At 49.6% G+C, this 12210-nt stretch overlaps 1 protein-coding gene across 6 annotated transcripts in view; it reads right to left on the bottom strand.

The window, feature by feature from the left end:
* Window positions 1-12210, bottom strand: part of ABCB6 (ATP binding cassette subfamily B member 6 (LAN blood group)) — a 268844-nt gene that overhangs the window by 51235 nt on the left and 205399 nt on the right. For all 6 annotated transcript variants that reach the window (XM_086954420.1, XM_086954421.1, XM_086954415.1 and 3 more), the window contains 2 exons: window positions 11112-11177; window positions 10148-10273 (listed from right to left, as the gene is read on the bottom strand). In XM_086954420.1, coding sequence (XP_086810546.1) covers window positions 10148-10273; window positions 11112-11177 — 192 coding nt within the window. The remainder of the gene's footprint in view (window positions 1-10147; window positions 10274-11111; window positions 11178-12210) is intronic.

Raw genomic sequence — 12210 nt, 5'->3', positions numbered from 1 at the left:
TTCTCACGAGTGGCGAACAGGTCCACCCGAGGAGTCCCCCACATCTGAAAGATGTCGTGAACAACCTCTGGATGGAGCCTCCACTCGTGGTCGGCAGAGAACTGCTGACTGAGAATGTCTGCACGTACGGTCTGAACTCCGGCCAGATGATTTGCCATCAGACAAATCTGATGGTCCTGAACCCAGGACCAGAGACGCAGAGCCTCTCTGCAGAGACACTGCGACTCTACACCTCCCTGCTTGTTGACATACCACATCGCGGTCGTGTTGTCTGTCAGGACTTGAACCGACTGACCACGAAGGGAAGGGAGGAAGGCCTTGAGCGCCAGACGTATCGCCCGCAACTCTAGAAGGTTGACGTGAAGCAACCTTTCCTCTGGAGACCAAAGACCTTTGACTTCCAGATCCCCCAATGAGCACCCCACCCTAGAGTGGATGCATCCGTTATCACTGTGGCCACCGAAGGAGGTAGATGAAAAGGCTTTCCTTGAGACAGATTGTCCTCCACGCTCCACCAAAAAAATCTGCGGCAGTTTCTCTGGAGATCCTCACTGACTCCCTGAGATCTCCGTTGTGCTGATACCACTGCCTGCGGAGGCACCACTGGAGTGCCCTCATGTGCCAACGTGCATGGTTGACCAACAGAATGCAAGAAGCCATCAGACTGAGCAGACGAAGGACCTTCAGGACTGGAACGACCGCTCCATTGTAGAATAAAGGAACCATTTCCTGTATGTTGCGAATCCTTTGAGGAGGAGGGAATGCACGGCATACAGTAGTGTCCAGTACCGCACCTATGAACAGGTTGTGCTGGGAGGGCACCAAGTGAGACTTGGGTACATTTATCGAAAAACCCAACCTGTGCAACAACTGAGTTGTCTCTTGCAGATGACAGAGCACCTTCTCTGGCGACTACGCTTTGATCAGCCAGTCGTCCAGATACGGGAATACAGGTATCCCCGACCTCCTGAGATGTGCTGCCACCACTGCCATCACCTTGGTGAAGACTCGAGGCTCAGTAGTAAGTCCAAACGGAAGGACCGCAAACTGGTAGTGTTGCGACCCCATGGTAAAACGGAGATACTTCCTGTGCGACGTCAGGATGGGGATGTGGAAATAAGCATCCTGCAAGTCGATCGACACCATCCAGTCTTCTTCCAACAGCGCTTGAAGAACCTGCGCAAGAGTGAGCTTCTTGAACTTTTCCTGTTTCAGATACAAGTTCAAGATCCTGAGATTCAGGATTGGTCGAAGTCTGCCATCCTTTTTGGGGATCAAGAAATACCGGGAGTAGCACCCCTGACCCCTCTCCTGCTCGGAACCACCTCTATTGCACCTTTTCTGAACAGTGCCAGGACTTCTTCCTGCAGGAGAAACAGGTGGTCCTCCGAACAATAACCTTGGCAAGGAGGGTAATTGGGAGGGAACTCCTGAAAAGGAAGAGCATACCCATTTTCTACGAGATTGAGAACCCAAAGATCTGATGTAACCGATTCCCAATCCTGTAGAAAATGAGTAAGCCGACCCCCTACCGGACCCGCATGATACGGAATGGCGGATCTAGGGCTGCTTTGCTGTTGTAGGTGGGGGGTGGGTATTCGAGGAGGAAGTAGAGGAGGAGGAGGCTTGACGTCCACGGGCACGACCCCTTTGTCTACCTCTGTATGACTTATACAAAGGGTTCTGTTGTTGCTGCTGTTGTTGGCTTTGTTTAAAGGGACGAAAAGTGGACCTCCCAAAGCCCATGTACTTCCTGGTGGAAGAGCCTCTAGTTTGCAGGCCCAAAGACCTAGACGTCGCCCGGCTATCTTTAAACCGCTCCAATGTTGCATCCGCTTTCTTTCCAAAGGCAAATCCATTAGAGCAGCCTGAACGTCTGCCGAAAAGCTCAGAAGATTTTAGCCAAGCGGCTCTTCTGGTGGCCACTGAAGAACCCATTATCCTAGCCACAGTGTCAGCTGTGTGCATGCCACTCTGAATAACCTGGCGGGCTGCCGCCTGAGTGTCAGAGACAACCTCATTGAAGTTCTTTCTATCTTCCTCCGGAAGCTTAGATGACAATTGCTTAACCAAATCCATTAAGGCATGCACATATCTGCCCAGGAAGCAAGTAGCATTCGTAGACTTCAGAGCCATGTTACCCGAGGAGAAAACCTTTTTAGCAGTTTGATCCAATTTCTTTGAGTCTTTATCTCCAGGCACCTGGGGAAAAGAGCCTGCTGACTTGTTCAAACAAGCGGCTTGCACCACCAGACTCTCCGGCGAAGGATGGGAAGTCAAGAACTCAGGGTCACCAGGTGCCACCCTATATCGTCTCGCCACTGATCTGGACACCGCAGGAGCAGACATAGGCTTTTTCCAGACTTCTAAAATTAGTTCAGCCAGAGCCTCAGTGAACGGCAGAGTCGGCTCAATAACTGAAGAAGGCGAATGTAAAACCTCCGTGAGGATATTAGATTTGAACTCCACTGTAGGCAAAGTCAAATTTAGCAGCTCAGCAGCCTTTTTAATAACCACATGGTATGGCGTCACATCTTTAGAGGGTGCATCAGAAACTGCAGGCAACCCCCATTCTGGAGAAAGTTCTAGGCTACTAGCACTATGGAGATCCACAAAAAAATCCTCCTGCTCCTGAAGTTCTCCTGCCTCCACTTCAGGGTCCTCATAATTCCTTCTCCTACAGGAGACGCTGGGCTCTACGCCTCGACTACTCCAGATGAACCTAAGTCGTCGGATCCGGTGTCGAACGATGAACCGGAACAGCTGGAGGATGGGAAGCCGGAACCGGCGTCGAACCCCGATCCAAATCCCGAGGTCGCTCCGGAGCCGGCGAAGCCGTGTGCAGAGTCGATGACCTCGGCGGCGCCGTACCGATCCAAGGTGGATATGGCGTCGGCATAGACGGCAGAAAAGGCGCCAGAGCATAAGCTTGAGGGTCACCCAAGTTAAACGACAATGGACCCATGGGACCCGCAGGTGCTCCAGAGGGGCACATTGCCCTCGCATAGACGCCAAACATGGCATTAAAGAAATGCGAAGGGTCCTGACCAGGACCAGGAAAGGGAGGGTACGAACCCAATGGCTGCTCCGAAGAAGGCTGCTCCGGATTCGGCTCCTCATGACCCTCTGGGTTATCCACCGGTGTCGGTGCCCGAGGAATCTCAACGTCTTCTTCATGCTCCGAAGACTGAAACGAATCCGGATTCGGTTCCAGCTCCGGATCCAGAGATTTCTCTCGAGATCGAACAGGCGAGGCACCACCTTCAGGCTCACAAACAGAAGGAGACACAAAATCCTTTTTATGTCTTTGAGAAGAAGACTTCCTCTTCGAGTCCGATGACCCAGAATGATGCCTTGAACTATGCTTCTTCCTCTTGTGTTTTTTCTTCGAGGAACCCGAAGCATGTCCCGAAACCGACCTCGACGCAGACTCCGACCTGGCCCTAGACCTCGATCTTGACCTCGACTTGGATCTTGACTTCTGCTTCAATCTCGAGCGCCTAGACCTTGACCTCGAAGATCTCTTGGCTTCTTTACCTTTCACCTTTGCCAGCAGACGTTTTGCCTCCCGTTCTCGCAGAGCCTTAGGGTTCATCTTAAAGTAGGATCGACAGCCTTTGACATCATGGTCTGAACCCAGACACCACAAGCAATCGTCATGAGGATCTGTCATAGACATCATCCGGGCACACGAGCCGCACTGCTTAAACCCCGTCTTCTTCGACGACATCTTCGACGAAGAACAGAAACACAGTAACACACAAATAGTAACAGTCACTATCTGAATCACAGAAGATCCCAGAAACCGTTAGCGTCGACGACGCGGAAAAAAGGGAACTAATGTCATCACGCCGACGTAGGCCTAATATGGAGCCGGTGACGTCAGACGGAGTCGCGCGCGATGCCGTGCTCCTATGACGTCGTCCACGCCGGCGTGCTACAAAGAATTTTCCGTACGTTGCCGACGCAAGGGGGATATTCACAAGGTGAGGAATCCACTGGCTGATGTATCTATCAGAAGGACGGAACCCAAATGTTGCATTGGAAAGTGCCCTGTTCTAAGTGGCCCATGTTTCCAGCTTAGCCAGAATAACCCTGCTCCGAACTTAAACTGTGTTGTCTAAAAGTGAAATTGGGTGATAGAAGTGGGGTAGATTCTTGTTCTCCTTTTTAGGTCGAGCTATCGCAGCTCGCATGCGCTGCTCTAGGAATCGGCCTCTTTGAATCACTTCAGCTTTTCCACAAGCTCCTACAAGCTTGTGCGTGTGGTGCTCACAAGCTATTGGCCTTTGCGTCTGGCTTTTGCACGCAATTGGCCAGGGGCGTGTGGATGTCCCAGCTTTAAGTGAAATGTTTACTCCCAGAGCCCCTGGTCAAAGTAAAGCATATTTTAGTGGAGCCTTGGAGCATCAGCCTTTCCCCTCCGACCTTGGTCTCCCTGCATTGGTATATCCCGCGGCCTGCCCTCCTGTTCCGGGGACCTTTGGATTAGGAAGTGGCAGCAGGACAGGGTAGGCCGACTGTAGGTGGGTTTCTTGGCCAGGCGGTGCTCCGGGCTGGTTACAGTTTAGCACAGGAATGGAGATCACTACTACCTCTGTGGGCGATGTGAGGCCTGTTCTTTTCAGAAAAATACACGGTGCCGTTGTCCATCATTTGCATTGAAGGGTAAAGCCAAGAGATCTGCTGAGTACACCGTAGGGCAATACTCGTGTGACAACGGGAAGAGCGTTCCCGCCTGATTGGAGGCTAGGGTGTGGACACTAAGCTGGAAAAATTGACCCAGCGGCGTGGACCTTGGTGGCTAGGTCTTGTCAGTGTCTGTGCCTGAATGATCAAATCAATAACCATTCGGAATCGGTCAGAAGTGGCAACTTTAACCCCTTCACTGCGGCGGCTATTCCGCCGCAGTGCTAAGGGGGCGGGGTTGCCGCGCCATGGCCGCATGCTGGTGACGGAACCTCTCCGTCACCAGCCTCGGTTGAGCTGTGCTCATGACGGAGCGGTTCTGTCATGGCCCGCCCCGCTCAATAGAACGCTCAGCGTAGGCGCGGAATTTGCGCCACGCAGGCGCGCCGAGCGGGCCATGACGGAACCGCTCCGTCATCAGCACAGCGCACCCGCAGCTGATGACGGAGCGGTTCCGTCATCCGCGTCCAAGGGTTAAACGAATAGGACTGTATGCAAGTAGGATGTACAACACATTCAGACTTTCACATAGCTCACATGCATCCCCTAATGCAGCTTCTAAGAGCTACAACTCAACAGTTGTTACTCTGTGAAAGGTACGGTAACTAAATTGGTTAAGAATGTATAAGCACAGGAATTAACCCGAAACGCACAGCGCCTGTCTGTATGGGAAACCCCCCGTACAAGCACAGGAATTGCCCTGAAACGCACAGCGCCTGTCTGTAGGGGAGACTCTCCACCCCCCTCTCCTTCGTGCAGTGGTTTGTTCATGTACAGTGCTAGCGCCTGGGTGCCCTCCCCAGGGTTGTAGCATGAGAGACTGCTCTGATAGGAAAGGAAGTGCCTACGATCGCATAATGTTAGGTTGATGCGCTGGCACTACACAATTTGCGCAGGTGCTTGCTGAGCAATACGAATTTTTTTATGCATGGCTCTCTCTCACCTCACAATGCAACACCCATTTAGGTTTGTCTCTCCATTACGGCGGCCGCACCCAGCTTCCTCATTTGGCAGAGTCCCCTCAGGGGCAGTCTTCTGTCTCATCCAGCAGGTCCTCCAACGCCGGGCAGTGCAGCACAGTCTCCTGCTCAACGGCACAAGGTGGCAATCTTGTGCTGCTGCACTTGTCCTGGTCTCTCCACCAAGGGATAATGTGCTGCATGACTAAGTACTCATAAGTTCCCAAAGGCGAGACCTATTGGCTTTGCCAATGCTTGTTAAATATTGGCACAAGGATTGCTTTCTGCCAGGTCTGACCCAGTGGGCCTATAATTGCGGATCTTATCACACTGGTGATAAATGGGCCCCAGAATTGAGGAAGCGCTTTCAACAAATCTGAATGAATTTTCTCTGGGCTTGGAGCTTTATCTGGGGGCAGCTTTCAATGGCTAATATAACATCCGAACCCTGAATTGAGTTGCTGAAGGCAATAACCGCCTCAGAGTCGTTATGAGCTTCTTTCCGATCACCATAAATTGGGTTGGGGCACCAGGCTCAAATATTTTAGAAAAAGGCTCTACCCATGCTTCCGCACAGATGACTAGATCAACCTTCGGGCTGTCATAGCCTGAAAGAAGGGGGCCATTCACACCCTTCCAGGAGGCAAGAGAATCCTTCAGCCTTCCCACGATGTGTCCCGTATTTCAGCTTTCCTAGCTGCAATGGCTTCTTTAGGAGCTCTCCTACCTTGTGCTACTCCTGACTTGCCCGGGTGGCTTTTTAAGAGCCAATTTGAGCTTTTGTGGACTTTGGTGTAAGCATGATTGAACCAGTTGGGACTAGTTCTGTTCAAGGGAATGTTTTTGGTCGGTTTCCCTGCGACATACGTGCTCAGAGTAATATATGTCTGGATGAGGTCTACAGCGGGACCATCATGTTGTAAAACAGTAGCAATTTGGGACTGATTATTCATCACTGAATCCCTCATAAATAAATCTTATTCAATCTTATTCCATTTAATATTTAGGCCCTTGTTCTTTGCCTACTTAGGGGGGTATTTGAGTTTTTAATGCCATTTCTGGTCAGGATTGTGATCACTTAAACAGCTTATGAGTACCTCGTGCTCATGAAAAACTGAGGACAGATCCTTTGAAAATGATACATGATCGATTATAGAGCACGAGCCTGACCCGACCAACGTTGGTGCTTAGCGGGAGTTAGGACACTTAAAGTCATGAGCAAATAACACGTTTCTAGAGACAACTCACATTTTCAACATGACTCCAAAGGGGGTATGACTGAAACATGTCACAGGTAAGCCTGCTTCATCCCTGAGGCCACAGGCCATTACAATTATAGGATCACATGTACAAATAAAAACCACGGCTCAAGTTCATAAAAATTCTTTGTTATGGTCATTTTCAGCCTTACGCAAATGGTCCTCGGGGTCATCAACGACCCTCGTTATAGTTGTATCAAAAACAGTGAGATAAAAGTGAATCAACAGCAAATCAAATGATTCCAGCATTTGGTAATAGGGTGTACTATACACTCCACAGGCAGTGATGCCATCACGCGTGACAGAGATAAAAGTGAAACCGCCCTTTGTCCTTCCTGAGCTTGATCGAATGGCTGGGACCCATGATGTTAAATAGCCCTTGATATACAGGGGATCTTGTGGCCACGTCTCTTGGCAGCAGATGACTTTATGTTGCTCCACGAGCTGTAACTAATCAGGATTCAATAATTTGTCCGGTAGGCCCGCCACATTCCAACAAATTAAATCCAAAGTCGTTGACAACTCTGCATTATTGTTATTCATTGATAGATCAGTCATAGGAGCAAGATTAAATTCATGCTAATCGCGGGGCATCCAGAGATGTGTGATGGTCAATCCAGCTGCTCTATAGATGATAGGGCCTCGAATCTGTCAGAAACTGGCACATTACCTTTATGAAATTGGTTTGCAGCCCCGTCTCTTATAGGGCCAGTGAGTTGTACCATGCTGATATTCGATTTTAAATGATTTGACCTTGGGCCATAGAAGAAGCCCAGGGGTTGTGCTTTAATGACCCCCTGCTGAGAGTTTCCCAGGCACAAGCAGCGTTACATGGCTCGGACTAAACCCGGCCTTCTGAAGTAAATTGTAATACAGTCCCCGGGCGAGGATTTATTCGTGGCCCAACCTGAAAGTTTCCTCAGTCAGTGAGGCACTTTGTTCAACAGGGACATGCGTGTTTCTATGCACGAAGAGTCTATTTTTGGCATGTTCTCGAAGATGATAATATAAGGGGTACATTCTGGCGGAATGTGTGGGCAAACATCAACTCCCTCTCTTGTTCTTTTATAGTGCTTCTTTAGGGCGCTCTGGCTGCTATAGACATCCCCTTTTTCTCTCCCACCTTCTTCGAGTCCATGGGCTTCCATGGGGAGGGTACTCTCTGTGCCATCAGACTGTCGCATAGTGACTCAAGGTTCCTCTCGGCTTCTAATTCTATGCATCCAAGATTGACTTCAAGGATTGCACCTTTTGCTCAAGGGCACTTGGCTCATCAATGCCTCTCAGACTCTCTTCATGTCCAAAGCCTTTGGCCGCTCTTCCTTGGGCGGAGTGGAGGAGAGCCTGCTTCCCATCCAAATCATTCAATTTTGTCAATATCAAGGAGCAAAAGTTGTTCATCTATCTTGTTTGGCTATCTAGCTGGTCTAGTCTCTCTAGACAGTTGCCAATAACATCTTTAAGATCAGTTTCCCCAACAATGAGGTTCCTGGTCAGCCTCCTCCCCACTTTGCTGACAGGCGTCTTTGCTCGGTCGCTTTGCTTGGGGGGTACATTAGGACTAATCAGTGAGGGCGTATTGCTCGCCCTGCCCACATAGGCCGACCCTTTCCTGGTTTTCTTGGTTGAAGGAGTCTCGGATAACTCTATAGACTCTAGAGCTGTCAACGTTGGTGAATCATGGATGACACATGGATTTTGATTGTACAGTCTCAGAAGAAGCCACTGTGCGGGAAAGGTTAAGTTCTGTCACTGTTAGGCCTTCTAGCAGATCAGAGGGCAGAGAGCCACCAGGGTTTGACAAAGTGGTTGTCACAGCCTCTTGTGGGCTAGCCGACGGTGCTTCAGAGTTCCTTAAAGTGGCATTCAGACTGGCCTCAACCCAACCAATTTCAGTTTGAATGGCACCCATAACAGACATAGGATAATTGGTGATAGACGTGGAGACCATCTTTCCTCTCTTGGCACACACAGCGAGTAGCCTGCCCTTCTGTTCGCCCATTTTATGTCATCTGGTCAGATATGAAAGGGGGCGGGGGGAGAAGAAAAACACTTCGTACCTTTAACACCCTCACTGGTCCAGGCTTCTTATTGCGGCATCTGTGCCCAGGAATTGGAGCCAAGACACGTGGCTCAGGTCAGTGTCCTATGGGCGCAGAACGGCCTGCTCTGGATCTGGTCTTCCGAGAGGGATGCACCCCACACTGTGAGAAATGTCCTGTGCTAAAGAGAATGATGCGATGAACTGCGACCCCCTCCTTGGCCCTGGGTGAGCCATGAGATGTAGTCCAACCACAGTCATGGGCCTCAAGCAAAATGTGGAAAATGCGTGCAGGGAAACCGTAAACAAACGTATCCTGTGCTGCAGGAAATGTCCTGCGCTTAAGAGCAAGAAACGATGAACTGCGGTCCCTCTTTGCCCCGGAGAGAGCTGTGGGACCTAGTCCCACCCCAGCCATGGCCCTCAGGCAAAATGCGTTCACGGAAACCGCCAACAAGCCTGTCACATAAATCCTCTAACTTTGAAGTCAGAAAAATAAAAACAAACACCAAGCTCCCTGGAAGGCACAGCCTGACATTTGACCTCTGTCTTTCAATGCACAGCAAATGTGATAAGTTAAGAATAAGATTTAAAGGACTGCAAGTTTGTGGAAGAATACAGTATACAAGGACGGATAAACTCGAGCTGGACAGCCGAAAGCAAATAAAGCCAGCAAACAGAACATGTGAGTTACAAACATGTAAACAGAACATGTGAGTTACAAACCACAAACCCAGTGGTAAGCAACATGTGGACTGCATTCCTAGGTCAACTTTCTGAATGTCCCAAAGATGTCTTTAGCAAGCAAGACAGCCGTGCTGGCCAGTAGACTTCGACCTAAAAACAGGATGTAGGCAAATAGGGAAAAGACAGAACCAAAAAACCTGCAGGAAAGTGTAGAAAAGAAGCAAGCAAAGATAAGAACTCTTGACAGGAGAGTCAGGACGTACACACTGGGGTGACACAGGAGGGACTGAGTGAGTAGATTGATTGGAGAATTAAACTGATGAGGCAAAGGACACTGACAGAGACTGAATATCGAACAAGGATAGGCCCTATATAAGAAGACAAAAGAGGCACATGTAATGGAACCCAATGGGCACTGGAGCCAGAGGAAGCCAGAGTGGAGATGGCACAGAAGACAGACAGGAGACCCAGAACAATGGACCAGATAATAGTAACATTTGGCGGTCACAAACCGTGAACTTTCCCTCGGTCACAAAGTAAGCACATAGAAGCGAGCCGGCTAGCAGTCCCAGGCCTATGATGAGGTTCTGTGTTTGGTTCAACAGGGCCAGGCTGGCGCTCACCTTGAACTCGGCTGTCTGGTGGGAAAAGAAGGTAACAATCAGGGCAAACAACGAGGGGGTGGAAACAAAAGAGCATCCTCACACAACAGCTTCTGGGGTGAAAAGCCAACAGTCAAGGGAAAGCAGTGCTTATTGGGAAAGAAAACATAAATAATAAAGATGGCAAAACCACTACCGATCCACACATCAAAAACACAACACACCCACTTATACCAAAATTACAACCTACCAACTCGTGCCAATTTCACCACCCAACCACTTTGCTCTGTTCACGGAAATAGGGCTAAGCCCATGGGGGGGGCGGGGGACTAAAGAACCCATGGAGGGGAGCATGTGGATACAGCGGAGAAAATAGGCACACGGTGAGGTAGATAGGGCATGATAAATGTGACACCGGCACAGGACGTTTAGGAACAGAGGAGAACGGGCACATGGCGTGGTGGGGCAAGTTAGCTAGGGTATGTTAAATGTGATACTAGTTCAGGACATGTAGACACAGAGGAGAAAGAGAACACAGGACGGGTGAGGTAGATAGGGTATGATAAATGTGACACTTGTACAAGACATCTGGAAACAGAGGAGAAAGAGGGAACAGGGTGAGGTGAGGTAGATAGGGTGTGATATATGTGACAACGCTAGAGGAGCATGTGGACACAGAGGAGAAAGAAGGCACGTGTGGGGTGAGGTATATAGGGCGTGATATATGTGACACTGATAAGGGAGCGTAGGGACACGGGGCTAGGGGTAATTGGGAACAGAGATAGGCACTGAGGGTGCATAAAATTGCAAGTGAGGGGGGCACAGGAAGAGAAGCAATAACTAAGAAGTGTGGCAGAAAATATGCGTTTCTCACTTGATAGCGGACTATCGCCTCGTCGAATCGGTTAACCTCGTAACTCTCCGCGTTGTAATATTTCACCTGAAGGACGAGAAAAAACAGGTTTGTGTGAACTAAGGCAATTCTGGACAGATCTGGTTGGGCGTTAGGGAGCTGTTAAGGGAAAGGGCTTGCACAGGCATGTTGTGGGGTCAAGTCTTGAGTCCAGTTTCTACCTTGTGATATTGACTGACTTGAGTTACCTTCCTGCACTTCAGATGTCTCGTTGGCTTTAAATGACAAATGGACAAAACCATGTACGGTTCTTCTTCAGGAAGTGGGTGGGGGTTTCAGATACACCTAAACACTGTTCCTTTTGTGAACCCCGAATAGAACCATCTTTTTTATTTTTTTTTCAGTGAGGGTGCAGCTGTTAACCATAGAGTTCCAACCCTGTCGGATGGACCTGGGACAGCCACCTGCTCAGTCCCAGCATGCTCTTGTGCAGAGTGACTTCCCCCAGAGACTGACACTATGGTATGTATGTTACACATGTGAGCTCTGCACAGGCGTGAAGAGAGGAATGGAGAACAATGTCTCTAGGCTGATCTGTATTTTTATTTATTAAGGATAGCTGGAATAATATTCTTGCACCAGAAGCATCTCGACCTATGATTCTCAAGATAACACTTGTAAATTAAACAGTGATGTTGATTCAGTCGTACAGACACCAGCCTGGTTGGAGAAAAAGACTAAAGTGAGGAGATATGGGCCGTGGTGGGTAGGAAAGTAGGATCTGCTTTTAAGGTTACCCCCACGTTTTGCCTGATGCTATGCGGTTTCTGACTCATCTCATCGCCCTGCTCGTCTGCTGCAACATCCATGCCTGTGCTCCATACAAGAATCTTCCTAGGCCTGTGGGCATCCAAAACACCTGAAGGAATCTCCCTTGAAGTGAAGAAGTCACTTCCCTGCATCTGCAGGCACCGCAACTAAGCTGACCGGTCTGCCGATGCTGGGCTCCAACAGACTCAGAATGGGTCAGCAACACAGGAGGTGGTTCTTCACATCCCTAGAGACCTGCCCTGTCCTCTCACCAAGTTTGAGGACAGTATCCCTCGTCAGAGCCGCAGGA

The sequence above is a fragment of the Lissotriton vulgaris genome, chromosome 2_1 (genome assembly GCF_964263255.1).
Source record: "Lissotriton vulgaris chromosome 2_1, aLisVul1.2, whole genome shotgun sequence".
NCBI lineage: Eukaryota > Metazoa > Chordata > Amphibia > Caudata > Salamandridae > Lissotriton > Lissotriton vulgaris.
Note: the sequence above shows the minus strand (reverse complement) of the source record. Positions and strands in the feature narration are given on the sequence as shown.